This window comes from Cnephaeus nilssonii (genome assembly GCF_951640355.1).
Source record: "Cnephaeus nilssonii genome assembly, chromosome: 5".
NCBI classification, from domain to species: domain Eukaryota; kingdom Metazoa; phylum Chordata; class Mammalia; order Chiroptera; family Vespertilionidae; genus Cnephaeus; species Cnephaeus nilssonii.
The window spans coordinates 101,126,891-101,152,242 of NC_137076.1; the positions used below are offsets into that span (position 1 = coordinate 101,126,891).

At 54.4% G+C, this 25,352-nt stretch overlaps 1 protein-coding gene across 3 annotated transcripts in view; it reads left to right on the forward strand.

Annotated features, from left to right (window-relative positions):
- Positions 1–5,839: 5,839 nt before the first annotated feature.
- The window catches only part of WWC1 (WW and C2 domain containing 1), a 123,597-nt gene continuing 104,084 nt past the window's right edge, over positions 5,840–25,352 (forward strand). The window contains exon 1 of one of the 3 annotated variants that reach the window (XM_079771933.1): positions 5,840–6,184. In XM_079771933.1, the coding sequence (XP_079628059.1) occupies positions 5,928–6,184 (257 nt within the window). In that variant the 5' untranslated portion in view covers positions 5,840–5,927. The other 2 variants (XM_079771934.1, XM_079771935.1) reach the window with 2 other exon arrangements.

Genomic DNA, 25,352 nt, shown 5'->3' on the forward strand with positions numbered 1-25,352 from the left:
TCTCTCTCTCCCTCTCCCTTCCCCTCTCTCTAAAAATCTATTCTAACCATCTTCAACATAAATAAAGTAAAAATAAAGAAATGGACAGAGCCCCAGCGGCCTGAGGGACTACAATAAAAAGTGGGAGTCCCAGGAATAGAGGAGAAAGAGGGTGGGACTGTAAAAGGACTCAGACATAATGACTGAAAATGTTCCAACTTTGACAGGAACCATCAAAGGGCAGATTCAAGAAGCTGAGAACCCCACACCCAATAAACTTAATAAATCCACGCCAAGACCCATCAACTTGTGAAATCTAAGGACTGAGACAGCGCCCTGGCTGGTTTGGCTCAGTGGATTGAGCGTCAGCCTGCGGACTGAAGGGTCCCGGGTTCGATTCCAGTCAAGGGCACATGCTCGGGTTGCAGGTTCGATCGCCAGTAGGGGGCGTGCAGGAGGCAGCCGATCAATGATTCTCTCTCATCATTGATGTTTCTATTTCTCTCTTCCTCTCCTTTTCTCTCTGAAATCAATAAAAAAAAATATATATTTTTTTAAAGTTAAAAAAAGAGAGAGAGAGAAAGCAAAGAGGCCAGGCTTCACGAGGCTGTGTCAGTCCCTTAGGGCCTGCCTCCCGTGAGTAACCGGGCTGGGGGCAGGACAGGAAGCCATGTGTTTGGGCTCAGGGAACCTTACAAGATTGTAGGGCGACCACCTCCTAGGACGGGTTCCCCGCACCCCCTCTTGGAAACAACCCCCTCGGGGGTGCTCAGTGGAAGGGAAGCAGGGCTCTTCGGTTGAACATACCAAATCTCCGGGCCTTTCTACCTGCCGCTCCCCCCCTGCAATGCTCCTTCTCTGCCTCCTCACATGGCTGCTGCTGAGGTTTCTGCCTCAGGTAGGCCTTCTCTGGTACTGAGGTAGGTTTTCCACCAATCCCCACCCCCCACCCCCCCAAGTTTTTCCTTGGCACCCTGTTTCTTCTTCTTATCGACCACAGCGTGCCATTATTTGCTCATCGTATCTCTCCCCTAAGCTGTAAGCCCCATGGGACCAGATACTACAGGGTGTCCTGAGTGCTTGCTTCATTGTCTGGTACACAGTTGACAGACCAGAGTCTTGTTGAATAAATGAATAAAGAGCTGAGAAGGGAAGGGACCCACCTTTATTATTTTTTTAATGTTTTTATTGTTTTCTTAGAGAGAAAGGGAGAGGGGAGAGAGATAGAACATCGATGAGAGAGAAATGTCATCAATCAGCTGCCTCCTGCACACCCCCTACTGGGGATCGAGCCTGCAACTTGAGCATGTGCCCTGACCAGGGATTGAACCTGTGACCTCCTGGTTCATAGGTCGACGCTCCACCGCTGAGCCAGCGCTGGCTGGGCAGGAACTCGGGTGTTTCAGGAGCTGAGCTAGCACTTTGTCTACATCGTCTCTCTTAGTTGCCACCCGTTAACAGGGAGGTGGGTATTGTTGCTCCATTTGACAGACGAGCAAACTGAGGCTCAAAGAGGTGCAGTCTTACACCCAAAGTCACACATCGACCAAGATGCAGAGCCAAGTTTCACACGTGGATTTTTCCCCCTGCCCATGTGTTTCCCACTGCTCCACCCAGCCACCTTGTTATCTGGGCTTCAGCCCCAGCTTCCCTGCAGTGTCTCGTGAAATTCACTCGGATTGCTCATTTAACATTCTTAGCATGAGGGCCAAACCAGGCGCAGTGGACAGGTAAAGAGCGTTTCAGCCCACCGGTCTGTAGGCAGTTGGGCTGGAGTTTAATGGAAGCGCCTGGGTACCATGGCGATGCAAGCTTTATAAAGCGCTATAAATACCCCAGGGAGAGGCTTCTCTCAGCCCGCCCCCGCTCCCACCAGGGCTCCTCCGCTGTTGCTGGGGTGGGAGAAGAGGAGAGCTCAGCAGGGACTCCCTCCCTTGGCTCACACGGTCTTTCTCCTCTCCACACCCCCCCCTCCAACCCCCGCCCTTGAAACTGAGATTTCATCTCCTCCTCCTCCTTCAGCGCATAATTCATTTCCTTCTTGGTGAAAGACACAGCTCCCAGCCCTCAGTCCCCCGAGGACTCTTGGACGGGAGAGTCGAAACCCTCCCTCTCAGCCCCGCGAGAGTCACGTCCAGGAGAAATCCAGTTCATTTAATGAATGAACAGCAAGGGGAAAGGGGGAGAGGAGGCAGGCAGCACCGGGGTAAAATGCCCTCCTCCCATGGCGACCGCTCAGCCTATTGAATTCCCAGCCAGCTAAGCCCAGGTGCGGCTTGTTGCCACACGGGTGGAGTTCAAACCCAGGTTGATCCATCTTCACTTTAGAATTCAGAACGCCCACTTCAACTCTGCCCCGTTCTTGGCAGCTCCGACCTCAGCATGTGCCCTCCCACCTCCAACCACTCCAATCCTGGCTGCTCCTCCACCCGCTTCCGACCGGACTGGTAGTGCCCGGAGTCCCTCCTTTGTTGGCCTGGTAGAGCCCACACTTCTGTGAATTCACCAGTAAAACCCACTGGGAACTGAGTTGGCATCTTGGCTCTATTATTTATTATGTGCCCATAGGAAAGTCACTCCTCTGAGTCTCAGTTTGTGCATCTGTAAAACGGGATGAATAAGAACCAGGGTAAGGTGTCATGAGCCATAGACACTCCATCTCCCATCCTGGCCAGTGTGGCTCAGTTGGTTGAGTGTCGTCCTATGCACCAAGAGGTCACCAGTTCGATTCCTGGTCAGGGCACATGCCTGGGTTTCGGGTTCAATCCCCAGGGGGCAGCCAATTGATATTTCTCTCTCTTTCTCCCTTCCTCTCTAAAATCAATAAAACGTATTAAAAAAAAAAAAAGGAAAAGGAAAGAAACTCCACCTCCCTATTTGTAAACTAAGTAGGCAATGCTAGACTTATTTCGATTTATTTTCAAGCACTGTATTGAGCACTAAGGACCCAGAGATAAATAAGAAACCATTTCTTTTGCTAAGGTTTCTTCTACCCTAATTTTCCCCGGCTTAGGACGTGTTTCCCCATCCCTGAATAAAACAAACATACAAACAAAAAAAAAATCAACGCATGGGCTCAATTATTAACTTCAACTAACGCACCACTAAAGAAAGGGGACATCGTCGGCTCAGTCACAGAAACATAACCGTGTGTGTTGCTCAGATGTGTGGGGGGTGAAGTCATGGCATCAAGAAAATCCGCAGCAGAGGTTTCCACAGCCTCCACGTTCTGGAAGAAAACAGCAGCTAACAGGAAACGACTGCTGACATATCTGTTCCTTTTTAAAGCTTCGTTTCTCCTCCTCCCCATCTTGGTGAAATACGTTACCCTGACACTCCGAGATCCTCTGAAACACACGTGTGGAAACTGGTCTTTCTTCTTCGCTGTGGCCACGGGGGAGAGGATGTAAGTGGGCGGCTTTTTCAAAAACAAGACGACCTGTCCCGGGCACAGGTGTCGCCTGTGGGCCACCCGGATGTGAACGCAAAGGAAGAAAGCCTTGGCCTGGGGTCACTTCTGCTGTGTCCTCCAGCTCGGCTCTTGGGCAGCCAGACAGCGCCCCAGGAAGGAGGCGGGAGAGGCTGGGCTGCTGGCCTGTCCTTGGGATTCCTGCGGCTCAGTCACCTGTAGAGTAACGTCCAAGTCCCCCCCGTCACGTGGCGTAGCCGGTTTTTCCTTTAATCCCTTTCACGTTTGTCCTCAGCTTTGAAGAATGCCTGGGGATGATTCACCCACCATCACATGGGACAGGCAGTCATCTGTTTTATTACCTCACCCTGCTTGCAGCTTCTGGAAGATAACCTGGGATTCTTTTGTTGGGGGGTGGGGTCGGGGATGGAGGTAAGAAGGATGGACGAACAGACCGAGGCTTCAAGGAGGCAGTTCCTGCTCTGGTTTCGCTTGCCTGCTCCCCAGCTCCGGTCTACAGGTCCAAAGGCACAGGCCATGTGGGAAAGGCCAGGGCTTGGGCACCTGGGCTGGGAAGGAAGTTGAACTTGGCGGTCTAGAAGGTGTTTTCCCTTCACCAGTGAGGCAAACAGCGAGGAGGCTTGATTGCAAAACAAGACAAAAACAAAATCAGTCACTCGGAGGACTGTCACAAGCAACCACATACACATTTCCGGAAGGGGAAATGGAAGGGCATCATGGGCATGTGTTGGGAAGAGAAAATACTTCATCGTTTCACGTTTCATTGGGGCATGCTCAGTAGCAGGCACTGGCGCTCCGAATGCACCAGCATCTTGTGTTGTGTGGGCCCAGCCGTGCTGGACAAGGGAGGGGATCCCATGCTTGCGGTCTCAGCTCCTCCACAGAGAAGACCCGCCATGGCCCGGGGACGATGGCTTACTGCGGATGCCAAGCCCTCTGTATCTCTCCTCTCCTTTGGCCCTTTCAACAGGCCTGCTGCGTCTGGATTATTACGATGTTTTCCAGACCTAAGACTGAGACTCCGGTTGAGCAAAGTTACTCAAGGGCAAAGGGCTAGAACATAGGGTGGATTTGGGACCCAACCAGACTGCCTCCAGAGCCTTTGCTTCTCACCCCAAAAAATCATGAAGCAAGCTTCAACGGAGACCAGCATTCATCAGCACCTACAGTATTTCAGATCCAGGAGGAGGTCCAGGAGCTGCAGAGTAGTCAGTCCTCATTCAACGCCGTCCATAGGTTTTAGGAATTTAAAGGAAACAAGGAATAATGAAGCCAATTTGCCGAGAGTTGAGTGCCTACAGCCTCAGTGTAGCAAAATGCCATTGAACAATATGGCGGTGTTCGAGGACCTGACATAATTGAAAAAAAAAAAAGAAAGAGGAAGTATAGGTTGAAGTTAGAACCCGAGTGCTCTAGTCAGACAGAGCTGGGTCTATTTATTAGCTTGGCCAATAGGACAGCATTTCAGAACCTCAGTTTTCTCATCAGCGGAATGGGTATAATAAGTAGCATTCCCTGCTCCAGAGGGTTGTTGTGAGGATTAATTTAGCACTTAGTACCATGTTGGCTTTCCTTTTGAATTGCTGTTTTAATCACTAGTGGGAGGTTTTTATATAGTGAAGTCATGGTCCAGCAGAGGAAGTGTAGGGGGCTGTGGGAATCCCCCTTGGAAAGATGGGGAACTCCTACTTTTGGTTGTTGGTGGCCAGCGTGAGGTCCCCGTTTCCGGAATTTTATGCAATGGCATCTGTGGAACAATGGAGGGAAGAAAGGGCAAACGTTGAGTTGAGTCCGAGTTGAGTCCGTAGGTCCGGCCTCAGGGAAGTAATTGACTTTGCGGAAGGCCTTTGGAGGTGAGGAACTGCCATGGTGGGTCTTCTCGGTTGAGACCACAGACCTGGGATTCCCTCCCTTGCTCAGCACTCCTGGGCGCAGACAACACAAGATGCTGGTTTCTCCGGGAGACTGTGGGGCTCAGCAAGAGGACCACGGAAGCCCTGGGCTTCATCCCTCAGTCCAGCTTCCGGACACGTGTCCAGAGCAAAAGAACGGGTTATACACATTCAGGAAACACAGACAAGCCAGTGGACCCTCCACCAATCATGCTACCTTCTTTTTTGTGTTGAATGACATTATTTTTCATTTCTCAAGAAATATTGGGTCTGCTTTTAAAATGTCTAATTTTTCTTCAAGATGAACATTTTTTTTGTGTTCTTTATTCTTTTCAAACCCCCCTTCCCACCAAATATGTAACATACCTCAAGGTAGCAAAGAAGAGAACGCATGCGAAGCTGCTGGCCCACAGCCTGGGACGGTTCTGTACTCAATTTAGCTAACAACAGCAACACCATGATTATTATTTTTACAGAGTGCTCACCCTGACACCCTCTGGAAATCCTCTCGGGGGAGGGGCCCACAGGAGGTGGCCACCACGCGGGCTACATTTGCAAATACTGGGGTGGGGGTGGGGGGATGGGTGAAACAACACGGGGAGAAGAATGGAGTAAGAGGGAGACAGATGGTGTGTGTGTTGGGGGGAGGGATCAGAGATCCTGTGAAACTTATGTTCCCCGATTTACAAGAGCGTTTCTATTTAACCACTTCTTGCCTAGTCCGGATTCTACCTAACAGGGAAGCGGGGAGCTGTCAGATGCGGGGCCACCTGTGCCAAGAGCCTGGACGCTCGGGGTGGGGAGAGCCAGGAGCGTCGGGAAAGCAGAGGCAGAGCGGGTCTTGCTTAGCCTGCTGGGGCTCCCGCCTGGGTTTGGGACCCAGGTAAGGGGAGGTCTCCCTTGGCCAGACCCGGGCCGCGAAGGGGCGGGCGGCCGGCGGTTCGGGCTGTCCCACGAGGGGGCGCGTCTCGGGCCCTAGGACCCGCCCCTCGCGGCGCTGGGCGCGGGGAGGGGACCTGGAACCCAGGCGCCCGGCGCTCCGCCTCCCGTTTCCGGGGCAGCGCGGCTACCTGCACCGCCCGCGCCGCACCTGGCGGAGGCAGAAGTCGCCAACCGAGCGAGCGCCGAGCGGCCGCGGGGCGGAGGGCCGGCACGGGCGGGAGAGGCGGCGGCGGCGGGCGGCGTGGAGGGCGCAGCGCGCCGCGCGGCGGAGGAAGGCAGGCGGCAGCCGCGCTCGGCTCGCTCAGCCCCGCCGGCCGGGCGCGCACCCGGGCCCGCACCGCGCCGCTGCGGGCGCACATGGCAGCGTGAGAGGCCGGCGGCGGGAGCAGCGGGCGGCGCCGGGCTGGGGCCGCGGGGCCACAGGGCCGCATGGACTGCCGCGCCACCCCGACCGGCCCTCACTAGGGCCCCCAAGCCGCGCGGGCACCACCGCCACCCCCCCGATTATGGTGCCTCGGCGGCCGCCCGGGCCGGGTAGAGCCGGCCGGAGGCGCTGAGCCGGGGGCCCCAGCGGCGACCGGGAGCTGCATGGGGGAGCGCGGGCCGCTCTTGGGAAGATGCCCCGGCCGGAGCTGCCCTTGCCGGAGGGCTGGGAGGAGGCGCGCGACTTCGACGGCAAGGTCTACTACATAGACCACACGAGCCGCACCACCAGCTGGATCGACCCGCGGGACAGGTAGGACCCGGGGGGCCCCACACCCCCACCCGGGCCGTCTATGCCTTGGGGGCCACCAGCGGGACTGGCCGGAGGGCGGGGTGGCTCCGCCGACCTCTTGAGCTTTCTTTGCCCCCCTCCTCCCCCCTATGGCCCTCCTGGAGCGCCGCTCCTGCCCCAGGGAGCTGCTGGGAGGAGGGGACCGCAGTGAGCTGGCCCAGGCTGCCCCACCGCCGTCCCTAGATGGAGGACTTAGGCCCCAGGCCGCACCTGCCCAGAGTTTTGACCTCAAGCTCTAGCCCCGCCCCCGCCCCTTTGGGAGCAGAAGGCGGGCGGGGGCGGGGGGAGCGACCCAGCTGAGTGATGCTGGGGCTTCCCGCGGAGGCTTTCCCCAGCGCGGGGAGGGCAGCGGGAGGGGGCCCGGGAAGCATCTGGTGGAGGGGGAGGGCCTCGGGGTTCGGTGGGAGACTGCCGGAGGGAGGACTGACACGCGCGCAGGGCAGGCAGGCTGGAGTGGGGTTTTGACAGGTGCCTCTGAGGTTCTGAAAAGAGCACGGAGCCTCCGGTGGCCTGGAGGCCGGGAGTGGGAAGGGAAGGAAGGAGCAGGGGAGGGCTGCTCGGGGAGACTGGTTCTCCAGGAATCCACAGCAACTTGGGAGCTGCTGGCATGTAGATGGGGGCGAGAGGCCTCCGGCAAAGCCCTGCCCATCACTCTTCCTCCTCCCTTTCTTCCTCTGGGGACCGGGCTCCTCAGCCCTGCACCTGCGCGTCCTGACCTTGGTGGCCACCACGCTGGCTGTCGTACAGGATTTAATTTTTTTTTTTATTTTTTTCTTGCTGAGGCAGATGGAGTCAGATGCCTGGTGTGGCCTTTAGCTTCCAGACTTTCTCCCAGTTTCCACTGTTTGGCATTTCTTTTCTTTTAAATACATTTTTATTGATTTCAGAGAGGAAGGGTGAGGGAGGGAGAGAGAGATAGAATCATCAATGATGAGAGAGAATCAGTGATCGGCTGCCTCCTGCACACCTCACACTGGGGATTGAGCCTGCCATCCCCGGACCGGAATCGAACGGAATCGTGACCTCCTGGTTCATAGGTAAACACTCAACTACTGGGCTGCGCAGGCTGGGATGTTTGGCATTTCTTTGCACACAAGCACCCCCTCCCCATGTATGTGGTGCGGGGAGGGGAGGCCCACCTTCTGGGACAGCTTTGTTGTCCTTGGCTGACTCAGTCCTGGGTCAGAGTGTCTTAGGAATGTGGGATTTTCACCTGGTCGCTGTGACCTTGGCATCAGGTGCCTCTAGAGCAATGCAGGTAAATGTTTTGGACCCTTCATCTTGCTGGGTTAGGATGGATGTCCCAGAAAGCTCGGATGGGTGTATAGCAAGGTGAGGGTGAACAGAAAGAAAAAGTGTTAAGGAGCTGTGAGTTCAGATTCTCAGGGGTTCCTGTGAGCAAGTAAGTTCATTCATCCAACACTTAACCGCGTTGCTCTATGCTCAGTGCCATGCTGAACGTCTCGTTTACCATAATCTGTGAGAGAAAATTTTAATGGTAGAGAGCATTCCTTGGGCAAGCTGCTTTAACCTCTGGGCCTCAGTTTCCCTATTTGTCAGACGAATGGTTTGCTGGGAAGGGAAGCAGTGATAGTGGAACTCTTAAAAGTTGGAAAGGATATGGAAGATCAGAGTCCGACTCCCATTTTCAAACATAGGAGAAAATTTGAGGCCCCAGGGGTGTGAATAGCTTGTTTTGATGTTTCTAATACTCTCATATGCCAAGTTCTTTTTAAATATTATTGATTTCAGAGAGGAAAGGAGAGCGATATAGAAACATCAATGATGAGAGAGAATCATCGATCGGCTGCCTCCTGCACGGCCCACAGTGGACAAGCCCACAACCCGGGCATGTGCCCTGACTGGGAATGGAACCGTGACCCCCTGGTTCATAGGTCAACCCTCAACCACTGAGCCACACTGGCTGGGCATCATATGCCAAGTTCTTTACCAGCTCAGAACTTTTAACCTCCAAATGTGTTCAGGCTCACTTTCCTTCCCTAACCCCCTCGGGGCAGCCCCTGTACTGCTCCTGGAAGAGAGACAAGTTCGAGCTCTGTGTCCTCCCCCAGTTTAGGTCCTGGCAGGTGTGCTGTAAGCAGTTTGATGTCAGAGGTGAACAGCTGCTGGTGCTGCTCGCTCACTCTGGGTCACCTGTCTACAGGCTGTTCGGGGGTCTCTGAGAGGATAGTGCAGCTGTAGGAAGCTTCTCGAACACTAGTCATTCTTTACCCTTGGAAGAGGGCAAGCAGTATTGCTTCCGAGAAAACCTGACTTGGCTAGAGCATAATTTCCCAGATTTTAGTACTAAGTGGACCACCTTCACTATACACTGAGTGGCCAGATTATTATGATCTCTGAACGCATAATCTGGCCACTAATGTATATCCTGTATAATAAAGGGCTAATATGCAAATTGTCCCCTCGACCAGGAGTTCGACCAGCAGGCAGGCCAGCCAACCGCCCATGTCCCCTCCCCCTGGCCAGGCTGGCCGGACCCCACCCATGCACGAATTCATGCACCGGGCCTCTAATATATATACACACTGAGTGGCCAGATTATTATCATCTCTGAACACATAATAATCTGGCCACTCGGTGTATTTTGCTATGTGCATCTGTGCTATTACTTACTTAATACTTGACTTTAAAGGAACTCAATTTGAAAACTTTTTAGCCACTTTCACAGTGGGAAGCTAGGAATATCTATTGCCATAAATAGAAAGGATCCTTAAAAATACAGTGGAGGAATAAAACCCCACTGCCATTATATTCTGGCTCGTCCTGTGGCCTGCCCACGGCCCCAGCCACAGGCCCGCGCAGCCTTTGTCTTTAGGCAGATTGGCGAGCAGTGGAGAGGAATTAAAAGCATACTGGTGCCGAATGGAACCAATCTCTTCTTGACTGTGCAAGTCATTGGTTTTGTGCCTCCTGGTCATGCACCTGCACTTGCACTGGGCTGGCGTGGGGCCCCTGAGCTCGGGGTGCGGAGGAGACCTGAGTGAAACCTTGGGGTCTCTGATGAATCTAACTTTGGAAGTTTGGGGAAAGAGCTGAGCAGAGGGCATCCGTTCCGGGCTCCCCGGAATTTCCTTCCTGCACAAATTCCTGCACACCCGGGTAGGGCTTGCTGTCTGCTGGTCTTGCCTGCGTGGCCTCAGGCCCATCGCTGGAGCTGTCAGGTGCAGGTGCTTCAGCAGTGAGAGAGCAGGGTTGATGAGATGGTCTGGGAGGACCCTGCCTGCTCTCAGGCTCCTCCTTACCCCTCCTGCCTCCAAAGCAGAATTTGGGGGTGCGGGTAGGTGGGAGGGTAAGGGGGCTGTGAAGAGGAGGAAGCATTTAAAAAGCTGGAAAAAGCCAGACTTCTTTGGGTTGGGGGTTGGGTGGGGGTGGAGGAGATAAATTCTGCCAAGGTGCTTCCATCTCTGCAGCTGGTTAATGCGGGGAAACAAACAAAATCACACACAAAATTCTTACGTGTGGCTGTTTGCGTTCGCCTGGGCTTTTTCCTTACCTGAATCGAGGAGATGCCTGCCCATTCCCCTGAATTTAAAAGAAGCCAGTCCAATGGGCCTTCAGTCAGAAAAGGGATTTCTTAGCCACCGAGAACAAAATAGCGTCTCGGGTTACCAACCCCGAAGAATGTCCTGGCACATTCCTCCCCGTGGGGCTGAGCTGTTTTGTGTGCCGTCCGGCCTGGAGGCTGCTGGGGGTAGGGAATCCAGTGTTCAGCGTTCCCTTTCACCAGGGGGTTGGAAGAGCAGCCAGGCAGCTGGCCCTGCCAACTCTGTCCCTTCTTACCCAGGGGAAGGCTGGGAGGCCGAAATTCCTGAGGACGGTTGTCCCAACAACCGGAGAGGGTCCAGTGGGCAGCTCGGGCCCTGCCGACTGGGCCAAGGGCTCTTCCTGAGGCCCGGCCGCTGGGAAGGTGACGGGTCCCCCCGGGGAATGGGGTGCAGCCCCATGGAGTGGTCTTCCTTTCGCAGAGTAATAGCTCCGGGTGCTTCTGGGAGCTCCCAGCGAAGGGCCAGCATGGCGAGGGCATTTAACCGAGGGGTATGCCAAAACAAATACGCTGATTGTTCTCGGAGGAGGAATGGGTTGTTGGAACTGGCCCTGCCGGGGAAGGTTCCTGAAGTCGGATTCCTGCCCATTCTGTGGGTTGTGGTCAGACCTCCTTCCAGGAGACACCTGTAAACTCCCAGCACAGTTTTGGGGGGCTGTGTGATAAGTACCCAAGGCCCACATGGCCGAGGGGCTCTGTGGAGAGGACTCAGCAGCTTCCCTCATGACCTGAGGAAGAACTTGAGCTGACCCTGCCGACTCAGAAGTCATGGACGTGGTAGGAAGTTGGGCCTAGCCGTCACAGACCTTAACCTCCGCCGGTCACAGACCCTTGTGAGAAGCTGACAGAGGTTAAGGATGGTTCTTGAAGAAAAGTGTGAACCTGGTTTGGGGCACATCATTTCAGGGGGCTCGTGGACCCCAGGTTCATAAATTCCTGCCGTAGATTAGCTTAGAAACGGCTCATCACGAACTCTGTCCCCTCCTGTTTAGGTAGGAAGTTAATGGTTATTTACTGCATCCAGGCCATCTGCTGAGAGCTTCCCATGGGATTTCTCTTAATCCCCCTACCAACCCTGGGAATAGGTAGTTATCTGCCTGAGGAACCTGAGGCTGGGGTGGGGGGGGAGGGGAGGGGGCGCTGAGTTGGGTGAAGCCACTCAGCTTTTGTGAGATGAAGGCACACTGACTTACGAACCCTCATTTCTAAGCCCTGCACCGCTCAGCTGCCTGCTGAATCCAGACTTCTGCTCCATTGCCTCAGGAATTTGGCTTTGGGGAGTGGACCTGGGGCAGGCATGATTTCACTTTCCTGCAACCATTCTGGTGTGGCCAGACCCCAGTTCACCAGAGAGCAAGTGTGGATAATGGGGAAGAGGGTGAGCCTTTTGAGTCCTGGCATCTTGGATCTGCTATGTGCTACCTTGTGTAGGATGGGGAGATGGATGCGTAAGCAAGCTGGCAAGGGCAGTTGTGAATAAGCTAAGTCCGGTAGGGCAGCCAGCATAGAGCCTGACACGCAGGAGACACTCGGCGATGCCAGCTCCTTCAGCTTTTACTACAAGTACCTGCAAAACACTGAAGTCGAGCGGAGACGGAGTCTCGCCGAGCTCTGTGGCAGCTGGCAGACAGGTTGGACCTTTCTGGTCATGTAATCCAGGGTTCTCATTTCACTGATGAAACGGAGACTCGGAGACAAGTGACTTGCCCAAGGTCACACAGCAGGCAAACGTCAACCTCGAGTCTCTAGCACAGGTCTCTTTTCCTCTTTCTCTTACGAAAACTTCCTCCTAAAAATCAGATCCAGTTTCTCCTCTTCCATCATAGTCGTTTGGGAATCTTCCATGCTTGGGGCTGAGTTCTTCCAACTCCCTTTTCACTGTGCAGACCAACAGGTTTCTTTCCTAGTGTCACAGTCGTGGGTGAGTTGTGTCATAGGAGTGTGTCATTTGTCGAACAGTTAAAGCACCAGCAGTTGCAAGTGAGTTACTACTTGATAATCAGTTAAAATGGATTTGAGGTTATTGTCAGACTACTTTCCACCAATTTCTCAAGCAGGACTTATAACCAGGCTGCCATGGGATTTACCTGAAGTCTCTATTCCCCATGCTTCTCTTCATGGTCCCCTAATACCTACAGATGTGCCTTCACAAGTTATGAGAGGGTTTTCCTTCTCTTTCCTTTCCCCGGTAGTCTACGTACGACGCATGGGGTTATCTTATGCCAATTATTAAGAAAGAAATAGGTTAAGAAAGCACTAGTAGAGATAAGAGGAAGAAATAAGAGACTTTGGAACCCATAAACGCATAAAATAGTAATAAAATGCTAACGTGTGAACATTTACTCTTGGCTGTATACTGTTTTCTATTATCTCATTTAATCCTTTCGCCGACTGTGTGAGGCAAAAGTACTATTATCTCCATCTTCGGATGAGGAAAGTGAGACTTAGAAAGGTTATGTAACTTGCTCAAGGTCACCCGTCGGTGATGCACCCAGATTTGGAGCCCCGGTAGTGGAACTCCTGAACCCACAGTCCTATTAGCTGTAGGAAGCATTTCCGGGTGCCAGCGTGCCCTGTCCACGGGCCGGCCTTGACAGTTACCATTTATTCCTAAAACCTGCTGTGGATTTCAGCGAGAGATGTGGGCAAAGGAGGCTCCATCCGAGAAGCCAGTGAGATAGATCCCCGCGGCGGGTGGCTTAGGAGACTGTTGGGCACGGACCCCACCGTCCGGGAGCAGCCGCTAAGCAGAGCTCTGGGAGGGGGAGAACAGAGACGGGGCAGGGACACTCAGAAGGACGCAGTGTGGGTCAGGGTCAGAGTCGTTTCCAAGTCGCTCGGGTGAATGCTCCCAGTGGCCAGGGAATTTGTAGCCGAGGCAGCTCCTCGCTGTCACCACCCCTCCTGCTTTCGGCCTAGCCACACTGACCTGGTTCTCCAGTCCCCGGGGACCGCAGGTAGCTGGGAAACACTGCTCTTTTGAAGAGAAGAGAATCGGGTTGCCTTAGTTACTGGGAAGGTTGGAGCGCCCGGGCTCAGGTGCACATAAGGAAAGCCAGGCTGGAGTACGTGGCCGTTGGGGGTGGCCGGCGGGTTGCTGCAAAGCTCTTGGATGGAAGAAGCCTCGGTCTCAGGTTTTGATGGCATTTGTCGGGGGTGATGGGGAGGCGGGTACCGACTTAGTGGCAGTTGGCTGTCCGGGGCTCAGTGTCGGGCGCTCTCTCCACCAAGAAGATCCACAGCCCCAGCTCAGTGAGGGGCCTGGATAAGAGAAATGCACGTCCTTTGGAGAAATGGCTTGGGTGACCTAGCACTTCCACCGGGACAGGGCTGAGGGCTGGATCTAGGCTGAGTCCCCGTGACAAGTTCCCGCCCGGCCTCTCCCCGCACAGAGAGGGCCCGCCCGCCGCACACCCTGAAGTAGAACAGCGAGCGAGCGAAAGGCTCCGGTTGCCGCTGCTGACAAGCCTCCCGGCCGCCTTGAATCCCTGTTTCAGAGTGAGATAAAAGAAGAGAAAACACAGAAACTGGATACAGTGGCGTTTTGTTATTTAACCTTCACCCAGCAGGCCATTAAGCCTCCAGCTCCGGAGCAGAAAGCCTCTTGCCAAAATGATGGGGGCAGATTGAGGAAGGGGGGACAGGCGTTCACTGTTGTTGTGTAGGGGGAACATAGGACATTCTGTAAAGAGGCTGGCCAGGGGAGAGGGGGTGGAGTAGAGGGAGTGGGGAGGAGGAAGAAAAGGACAAGTGTGGTGGGTCCCGTGCCCCCTCCCCCCTTCCCCAATTCCCCCCTCAAAGCTTCTACCCATGACATCGCGCCATTGGGAAGAAATGGGATCTCTCCGTTTCAAATGTCTGCCTAAGAAAGAGGACTGAGGCTTAAGTTCTCGTACAATGGTCGGCCAGAAAAAAGAAAAAAAAATGAAGCTGCATCAAGATTAGGGACACCTTTGTTGGCTTTTTCTTCCCCCACTCCATTTATCACTCGCTGGCAGCCGGGACGCCAGGCCAGCGGCAGCTGCTGCCTTTCCCTGGCCGGCCGGCCGGCTGCCTGCTGTCACCGGGCCTGGTTAGGTGGCAGCCCGGCCGTCCCCACGCCAGCTTCCTCCCCGCCTAGTGGCAGTTACCTGTGTGATTCGTTCCTGGGGCAGCCCTTCGGATCCACTGACTGGGACCCGACTTGGAAGGGTCAGGTATCAAGAAGCAGGGATCGGGTGGCCGAGATGAGATGACCCCGGGACAGCCGTCCAATCCTGCATCTGTCGGGGCTTTCCTTGGCCGGCTCCAGCTCTGCGAGCACGTCGCCGTGTATTCCAGGAATTCCTCGCAAGTGCATTGTCTTTGTGTCACTAACAAGGAGGGCAATCCCTGGCACCCAGTGATGACTACAAGGACCTTTTCTTTTTTAAAAAAATATATTTTATTGATTTTTTTACAGAGAGGAAGGGAGAGGGAGCGTTAGAAACATCGATCAGCTGCCTCCTGCACACGCCCTACTGGGGATGTGCCCGCAACCAAGGCACATGCCATTGACTGGCATCGAACCTGGGACCCTTGAGTCTGCAGGCCGATGCTCTATCCACTGAGCCAAACCTGTTAGGGCAAGTATCGTAATCATATTTACCCAGAATCATCTTGATCCAGTGCCTGTCATGAGCCAAGCACTATTGATTATTATGTTTTTCTGGCATTTTGCAAGTGGGGAGACGGAGGCTAAGAACAGTTGAGTGGCAAAGTCAAGGTCATGGAGGTAGAAAGAGGCAGCGTTGGCTTCTGAATCTAGGTCCGTCTGATTTCAAGGCCTTACTCTTTGTACCGCTGCACTCAGTGAATTTGGAGAGAAGAAGGGAGGAGAGAAGAGGGGCAGCAAAGGGGAAGGGGACTTTTTTGTTTTTAATTGAACTTTTTGGGGTGACATTGGTTAAGAAAAGTATGTAGGTGTCAGGTGAACAGTTCTAGAATACGTCCTGTGTAAGGGGAAAGGGACTTTTAACTCCAGAGAAATAAACAGACACACACCCATCAGCATGTAGACACCTTGTTCACGCTGGAGAGAAATGTCTGTGGGGTCCCAGCCAATCGTTGGTTTGCCACACCACACTGTTCCCTGCGGTAGGTAAGGCCTTCACCAGGATTTCCAGAGGATGCCAAGTTGGGTCCTGGCTCTGTCCTTGATGCCTAGTAGATGACCTTGAACAAGTTCCTTCTCAGCTGTGTGTGAGCAGCACCTGCCTACCCCGAGGGTTGAGCTGAGGATGAAATGGCACCAGACAGGGCAAGTCTCAGCCCAGTGCCGCGTGCGCCTCAGGCTTCCTCGCGGGAGCGGTGCCCACGGGGGCTCCTTTACCCGCCTGTGCATTGGAAGAGGAGCTGCAGCCCGTGTCCCGTCCTTGCCAGCTCAGGTCTCTTCCTGGTGAGCCAGGGTGACATCAGCACCTCCAAGCCACCTTGGCGGCGCTCGTTACATAAGTAAATCAATAGATTCTTTCCCTGGTCTTATCGGAGGCAAGCCCTTCTTAGGAATTTCTGCAGCGAGGTGACTCGCGCCAGTGAGCTGGCACCAGGCTGCGTGGGAAGCAGGGTAATGAATTGCAGTTGTCATGGCAGAGCTCAGAGGCTGGGGCAGGAACTGGAGGTCGCTGGGATTCATGTGGAACTGTGTGACCCCACGCCCGTCACTAAAAAGTCCCCTCTCCCCGTGCCCTGCGCGTTGTTTGAGAACCCACTGATTTTAGCCTCGTGGCCGCACAGAAGGGCACTGGTGTTTATCCGTCCCACCCAGCCGGGCCATTCCCTCCGCAGGTATTTATTGAGTGCCCACTGGGCTCGGGCTGTGTTGCCCGTGCAGGAGGATCAGAGCAAAGTCCCTGCTGTCACGGGGTGCACCCTTGGACGAGGGAGATGGCCACACAGTTAAAGAGATTCACTGGAAGATGACGGGGCTCAGTGTTCTCTTGGAGTCTTTTTTTTTTTTTTTTTTTACACATCTTAGGAAGGTGGAGGGGCAGACGCATCGTGACACCTGTGGGCAGTGGGGATGTGAACTCAGACTTGGGGCTGGGAGGCCTTGGTGCCTGGGGTAGAGTACTACAGAGCGCCGGCTGTGGTGAGCTGGGCCCTGGGCTCCGTGCTGGGTGTGCAGGGGGCGCAGGGCAGGTGGTCTCCAACTCGCAGCACTGAACTACAGATCAGTTGAGGGATGGTCAACAAGCTGTGCAACCAAGGGTAGAAATGCCAGGTTTGCCGAACCCCGATCTCCTTCCTCTCCTGTTGCTCCCGGACACGGTCAGCCATTTGAAAGTATTTCCTGGAGGCCTGTAAATGGATAGAGTGTCTGTAATATGCCCGGCATTGTGGCTGCCCGGGGAGTCAGCAGTAATTAACCAACAAAAATTCTACCCTTGTGGAGCCTACTTGTAGAGCCTCGGTGGTCAAACTGGCGAAGCTCAGAACCCCTGGAGGGCTTGTTAACCCCACTCCCACCCCCAGGGAGGCCGGGAATTTGCATTTCCAACAGCTCCCGGAGGAGGCGTGGACTCTTCACTGTATCCTAGGAGGGGGCCTCACATTCTCCCCGTTTTACAGCCTGGGAAACTGAAGACCCAGGTGAGGTCCCTTGGCCCTCCTTCTTATGCTAAGAGAGCTAAAGGAAGTGGCTCCCCGACGGCGCGTTTGCCGGCCACGCTGGGATTGCCAAGGGTGAGAACTATTGTTTCTCTGCTGACCTGAGGCCTGGGTGGTGGCAGATCTCCATTATGAACGAAATCACGGGGAAGCAGGAGGCCGGAAGGAATTTTCTTTACTTTAGAATGTATAGAATTATATATCCTTGCTGGGGAGTGGGGGGGAGGGGGGCTGGAACCCAAGGAAATGGTCCTCCCTGTTCCTCAGTGGCCAACACTTTGCTGAGCGGCTCTTCAGTGGGAGGGTCTCTGGGCCCGCCCAGTCCCCTTCCGCTCTAGAGGGTGTAGGGGAGGATTGGGGAAGAGGCAAGATCTTCCCCTCCAAGAACCCTGTAAAAGGGAGGCAGAGTCCAGGACTGTCCTCTTGTCCAAGACTTGGATTTTCCTCTCGGCCTTCTCCCCAGCGTTTCTTTCCTGCCACGTTAAGTATCAGAGAGATCTGGGCTCATGTTTGCCTTAATGTGGAAATCTCTCAACTCCCGTTTTAGCTGGAATGCTTTGAAATAAATTGGTCGGAGTTACGTCGGAGTTGTAGACCTGGGGGTTGGTTGGGCCTCCCTTTCATCTGCTCTCTGCCCTCCGCAGAGCCCGGTCTAGGTTTCAGGCGCACATCTGTGTCCCCGAGACGGCGCGAGCATGGGGAGGGCAGATGTTGTCACCATAGAGACCGTAGCCTGTGGATGGGAACACATAACAGCGAGCATCTATTACGACTTCAGATGGTGTCAGGGTCTGGGCTGTGTGCTTGGCACGCATCGTCCAATTTAATTCTCATAGCAAGCCTGCCAAGTAAGAACTGGTACCCTCTCCATCCTGCGGAGGGGGAAACTGAGGCTTAGAGAGTGGAAAACTTGCCCAGGATCGCACAGCCAACCAGTGGCAGAACTGGGATGTGAACCCAGTCTGTCCGCCCCCAAAGTGCATGTTCTTCACCGACCCGTAGGCCGGGCCAGGCTGGTGAGCAGCCCTGACTTGATCCGGGGAATTCCGACAGAGCCGCTCTCACCACTGTGATGGCTGCGGCGGCCGCTTCTTCCCTTCGCTCAGGGTCTGTCTGGAGAACCAGACCTTGCTGTTTGCTCTCCCCTCCTGTCTTAGCAGATGTCCCTCTCTCAGAGCAGAGGGAGCGAGCTGTTTTCCTGAGCACCGTTGGTTTTTAAAAACCAGCTGCATGCCTAATGCTGCTCTATGTGTTTTATAGTTTATTAGCTTAACTGTCACACTAACCTTCTGAGGGAGGTCCTGTTACTATCCCCATTTAGAGATGGGGAAGTGGAGGCACAGAGAGGCTAAGCAATTTGCCCAAGGTCACACAGCTAGAAAGTGGCAGAGCTGGATTCGCGCTCAGGCCATCTGGCTCCAGAGCTTACGCTCTTAGGCTGCCATCCACTTCGAAGGGTTATTGTGAGAGTTACAGTATGAATTTCCTCATTGAAGGCCTCTAGCAGAGAGCAGGGCTCAGAATAAGTGCTCAGAAATGTTAACGTTTATGACAACATTACAGCATTAGTTTGTGGGTGACTCATGGCCTTTATGGTGCTAGTCTACCTCAGAACCCTTCAGCTCAGCAACCAGAGCTAACTCAGTGTCTCCAAATTCAAATTCTTGGGACCGGTGCTAATTTGGAAAGATGACAGATCTGGCCTTGAACTGGACTCACCTGATACAGGGAACCATGGCAGGGCTCGGAGAGTCGTGTACTACCAACCTAGGACGGCAGCTGCCCACCCGGGAGAGGCCGTGGACAGTTGGCATCCCTCGGTCACTCGTGCTCAGAACTGAATGCTGTGGCGATTAGCAGGACCTGTGGTTACTACGTCCGAGCACATGTTCCATCCTGAGCCCAGCTTCTGCCCCCGCCTTCCCCTCCCCCCCGTGGCAATCCTCCATTCATTGTGTGAGCCCGACCCTCTTGCTGCTGGAAGTGTGGCAGGTGAGCCAGGGCCCCACAAGCAATGATGGGAAAACCCGCTGGAATCCATCCTCCCCTCCTCACCACCCTCAGCCAGGAAGGGCCAGGCAGACCCCAGGGCCGCTTAGAGACCTTCTGTGCAGCCTGAGCTGGCTCCCTGCCCTCTGGGCCCGGGTCCCTCCCTAGGAGGCTGCCCTCTGCTGCCCAGTGCCACCCAGGCCCAGGCTGTGGACCAGCACGGTGGCATTGCCTGGGAGCTCGTTAGAAACGCAGAATGCCAGACCCACGGAATCAGCAGCTGTGTTCTGACGTGATCCCTGCGCATGCTCGTGTTTGAGCAGCACTGGCCATCAATGCTGCTCAGGTTTGCGTAACCCGCTTTGGGTTTTTGTTCTGCGGCTGCCTGTGCCTCTTACCAGCTCTGGTGTAGGACTCACCACATAGGCATCCTATCAGGAAGCAGTGGATTATTACAGTCAGTTGTAAACACAGTGCCTAGGCAGCCGGTTCCCAGAGCCTCACGTGGAATGGAATAGGGATTGAAGCCCGGGGCTCAGCTGAAAGGGAATCCCATCTGCTGAGAAGTGGCAGGGTCCTGAGGCCCCAGCAGGTCCACCCGCGGGGTCAGATGCCAGAGGGCAGAGCAGATGCAGGCTGTGCAGCAGGTCCACGGGGAGCAGGACATGGGCATGGGGAGCACGGGGCGGTCAGAAGGTGGGAGCCCTTGCAGGAGGGCAGTGTCTGTTGGCTGTAACACGTAATGATGACGTGGCCCCCAGGCACTTGGCAGAGATCGCAAAGGCAGGGTTCTAGACCTCAGAACATTGGCTAGAGCTGGGCAAGGAGGTCTGGGTTCCCCGATCAGCTTCCCAGGCAGGGCCTTGAACCAGCAAAATTAAGGGGTCCAAACAGGGCAGAAATATTGCCATGAGGGGACTAACAGAAACGGAGCCTTCGGCCAAGGCTTAGGCTGGCTGAGCCAGCTCCTGCCCCTCAACCCTAGTCCGGCCCGGGGAACCCAAGTGGGTCGCACCGGGGCAGCGGAGGTCAGGCTCCCCGTGGGGGACCGGAGGGCCCGGAGCCAGCCAGCTCGGGCTGTAAGAGGCCCCGTGCACAGCCTGGCCCTCCCTGGGGCAGGGTGCTGAGGGCGTGTGGCCGGATTCCAGCGGGTTTTCCCGGCACTGCTCACGGGCCCTGGCTCACCTGTGAACAGCGTGCCGGCAGAGGCCTGGACCTTGCCCCAGCACATTCCTGAGATAACACCCACCGTTGTCCCGGGGAGCACAGTGACAGCCCCGCGAGTGTGAGCCGGGCTCCCCTCCCCCTCCCTGCGTTCATGTCCAGTTTGTTGGAGGTTGTATGTATGTATGTCTGTGTAAAATGACTGAAGAACGAGTCATTAGTGAGCTGTCCAAAGTCCCTTTGGGGGCATTCCAGGAATATAAACCAACATTCCATCAAAGCCACAAATGGCTTTTTGCCCCATTCCTTCAGAGCAGGCTTTCTCAGAGTGTGGTCCACAGACGACCTGCGGTAGACTCGCCCAGGGAGCTTGTGAAACGCAGACTCCTGGGCCCTCCCTGGAACCTGCTGAATTAGAATCTCGGCAGGGTTCCCAGGAATCTGCATTTTTAGGAATTTGCTTGCTTTTTTTTTTTTTTAAATTTTATTGACTTCAGAGAATAAGGGAGCGGGAGAGATAGAAACATTAATGATGAGAGAGAATCACTGATTGGCTACCTCCTGCATGCCCCGTACTGGGGATGGAGCCCACAACCCGGGCATGTGCCCTTGACCGGAGTCGAACCCGGGACCCTTCAGTCCACAGGCCGATGCTCTATCCACTGAGCCAAACCAGTTAGGGCAGGAATTTGCATTTTTAATATGCTACCCAGAAGATCCTAGTACTCCTTAAACTTGAAACCCTCTCCCGCCCCTCACCCACGAGGCACTCTCTTCCCTGTGCATAAACCATGTGTGCACCCTGCCTGCTGATACTCCCTCGCCGCACTGCTGCACACAGCTGATGGTCACCTCTTCTAGGGAGCCTGCCTGGCCATCTTTGTCCCAGCTCATGGAGGGGTTAGCCGTCACTCTTCTAACGCGAGTCTACCACATGGTTGTTATTTCTCATGCCTGTGTTCTCCACGAGTGGTGAAGCTTCCTATCTGTCTCCCCAGGCCCAGTGCAAAGGTTTGTACATCATCGGTGCAAATGAATGAATGAATGAATGAATGAATGAATGTGCAGCTGAGAGGCATTTGATTTGGGAAGCTGCAGAGCGGAGATTGTTGAGCAGATGCTTCCCAATAAGAAACTGCCACCCTCCGACCCTTCTCTTGGTCAGTTCACCCCTAGGTCCAGCTTTGGAACCAGAGGGCAAGCATTAGACCCAAGGAGAGCCCAGGGCTCAGATTGGCAGGGGCACAGCCCACCTGTTTGGGACAGTTTGCTCGCCCTGGGCGTGACCTCCAACCCAGGGTGGCTGGAATGACAGGCCGGAGGAGTTAAAGAACAGAACTCTCGGACCATGAACCTCCCTAGAGTCCTTTCCCCTAGCATTTCTCAGAGTCTGCTACCATGATTTTCCGTGTGAGGCTCTGAATTGCCGTTTGCCAAAACAGGAACTGTTGACCCAACAGAAATCCCACGAAGACAGGAGAAGCCCTGGACAGGCTGTCTTAGTCTTTTTGGTGAAGGGAGAGCCAGGCGCCTGCCAGCTGAAGAATTCTGCCCATCACCAACTCCGGAAAACAAAACGCATTTCCTTATTCTTGAGAACTGGAGCACCAGGGAACCTGCTTTACCGGTCCAGCCACGGTCCAGCCACGCTGCCTCCCATCCTGCTTCTCTGGGTGTCTGTGGGGGGTGGGGCACCTCTGGGGGCTGCGGGGGGGGGGGGGGATGGTGGGAAGGGTGGCTTCGGGAAGGCCTGACCTGGAGACTCTAGGGTCAGTTCAGAGTGCTGTGACCCCAGGGGACCTCAGAACAGGAGACAGACTAGCCTCTTAATGCGTGAGGTCAGGGTGAGGGCAGCTCGCCCTCTCAGTCCCAAGGAGGGTCAGAACCGTGCTTGGTTCTTGGAGAAGACAGGATTGGCTGAATTCTAGGCAGAGCAGCTGAGGGCTCCTCGGCACATGCTTCTCGAGTAGAATTGGTGAAAGGGTATCGTCCAGTTTACTTAAATGCGGGCTGGAGCTGAATCCTTCCAGCGTTTGCGGGAATTCCACGAGGGAGTCGGGGGATTATAAGATCCGAGGTAATTAGTGGGCTGCTTTTGTGCTTTTTTCATAAGGATGTTATCTCTGAATCCACTTCCTTTCTGTCCTCCCCAGTTGCACTTGGTTTGCTTTCAGGAGGAAGATATTCGTGTTATCACTGGGCCAAGGTTTCATATTCAAAAAACAAAGTTCATAAATCTTATTAGTTGCAGCCTCCCTCCCCCGCCTCCCCCCGCCTTGCTGGAGGTTGTGACGCTGCCGTTTACTGAGGAATTGTAGAGACATTTACTGTTTCACTTGCCCTCTCCTTCCATTTGAGGCAGCTGAAGCCCAGAGAGGTTAGGGCCTCTATCAAGACCACACAGCCAGTTGGCAAGAGGGTTAGGTTTCAGCGCAGGGCTGGCTCTGCATCCGAGTGCCTGTTGGTGCTGCATTGTCCCTGGAGGTCGCCGGGCGCATTGAGGTAACGTTGCTAACCCTCCCTGAGTTCTCCGCCATTTCTCAGAGCGTTTTGTGGATGTGTCCTGATTGGAGAATTAGTGAAGCCTCACACTCTCCAGGGTGCAGCCGCTGGAATCCAGGCTCTGGAGGAAATTCCTGCCTCCTTCCTAGATCCTGCAGGCAGCCGGATCCCACAGACCCTGCTCTGTAGTGAAGACGGGAGACATGGCCTAGAGGTTGGTGTGGCCTGGTGGTTGGTGGGTCCCAGTGATTGACATGGCCAGGTGGTTGGCGTGGCCTGGTGGTTGGATGGCACAGTGGTTGACATGGCTCAGTGATTGACATGGCTCAGTGGTTGGTGTGGCCCGGTGGTTGGCGTGGCCTGGTGGTTGGCATGGCCCAGTGGTTGACATGGCACAGTGGCTGGCGTGGCCTGGTGGTTGGCATAGCCTGGTGGTTGACATGGCCCAGTGGTTGGCGTGGCCCGGTAGTTGGTGTGGCCCGGTGGTTGGCGTGGCCTGGTGGTTGGTGTGGCCCGGTGGTTGGCGTGGCCTGGTGGTTGGTGTTGCCTAGTGGTTGGCATGGCTCAGTGGTTGGCATGGCCTGGTGGTTGGTGTGCCTGGTGGTTGGCATGGCTCAGTGGTTGGCGTGGCCTGGTGGTTGGTGTTGCCCAGTGGTTGGCATGGCCTGGTGGTTGACATGGCTCAGTGGTTGGCGTGGCCTGGTGGTTGGCATTGCCTGGTGGTTGGCATGGCCCAGTGGTTGGCATGGCCCGGTGGTTGACATGGCCCAGTGGTTGACATGGCCTGGTGGTTGACATGGCCTGGTGGTTGGTGTGGCCCAGTGGTTGACATGGCCTGGTGGTTGGTGTGGCCCAGTGGTTGGCATGGCCTGGTGGTTGGCGTGGCCCGGTGGTTGACATGGCCTGGTGGTTGACATGGCCCAGTGGTTGACATGGCCTGGTGGTTGACATGGCCTGGTGGTTGGTGTGGCCCAGTGGTTGACATGGCCTGGTGGTTGGTGTGGCCCAGTGGTTGATGTGGCCTGGTGATTGGTGGGCAGTGTGGCCCGAGGTGCTGAGCAAGTGAGGTTGTGATGACCCACAGTGTTATCATTTGGTCATTTCCCAGGCACTGAACCAAGGGCCCTCCCCCTGCTGAGACGACCTCTCCCATTTCCCCCTTTGCCTCCTGCCCTCTTAGGAGCCACAGCTCTTTGGAGACATGAGCACAGGGGCCTTTGCAGAGAGTCCTGTTTTCCTCCAGCATTCCCAGTCTCCTCCCTCCCTGGGAAGAGAGAGGCAGGATCCTGTGGGAAGGACAGGCGAGTGTATGGGACAGTTTAGATCTAATTGCTAGACTCCTGGAATACGTCCCCCGAATGTCCCCGTTGGCGTTCAGGGACTCTGCCTGCCTTAGTGAAGGGCCACACCGCGATGAATGATGTGTCGTCGGTGCAGTGCCATCGCCGATGACGTCATGAGAATCCTGGCTTTGTGAGAACGTGTGCACGGCCGGTGGAAGGGCCGTTACACTGCGTGACCAGCTCTCATTGTACAGCTCCCGGCTTATTGGCCTTTGTTCCCGTTCTCTGTGGCAAAGGAATTTTTTTTTTAACTTTCTGATTAGAAATCAGTAGTGTAAGCTCGCTAATCACCTCTGGCTTGGCATGCGGACCCAGGAAAGGCCACACAGTACTTAATCTGTTTGCCAATGTTCTCTCAGTTCCCAGAAGTTCAGAAATGTAGTCAGCGCCCCATTTTTTAAAAAGTTAGACTGTAATTCAGGATACTTGCAACTGTAGTTATAATAATAAATGTTCTGAGGTTTATTTCACAGATACTGTGTTTTAGTTTACTTTTTAAAAAGTTATTTTTAATTGGGGTAAAACATACATAACGTAAAATATACCATTTTAACCGTAGTGACGTTCCTTGTTTTTTAGTTCGTTCCCATCCCTGCGGAGCCATCACCACCTGTGAAAGATACGCTCTTTTCATCTTGCAAAACTGAAACTCTATCCCCATTAGACACTAACTCCCTTTCTCTCCTTCCCCCAGCCCCTGGCAACCACCATTCTACTCTCTGTCTCTACAAATCTGACTGCTCTGGGGACCTCATGTGAATGGAATCTCAGTACTTGTCTTTTGTGACTGGCTTATTTCACTAAGTACTATGTCGTTTTAAGGTTCATCCACACTGGAGCTAATATCAGAATTTCCTTGTTGAAGGCTGAGTAATTTGCCATTGTGTGTATGTACCAACTTTCGTTTATCCAGTCCTTTGTTCCCAGACACTTGGGCTGCTTCCACTTTTGTTTTAAAAAAAATATTTACTTATTTTTTTCAAATATATTTTTATTGATTTCAGAAAGGCAGGGAAAGGGAAAGGGAGAGAGAGACGGAAACATCAATGATGAGAGAGAATCATTGATCGGCTGTCTCCTGAACACCCCACACTGGGGATCGAGCTCGCCACCCCAGGCATGTGCCCTGATCAGGAATCGAACC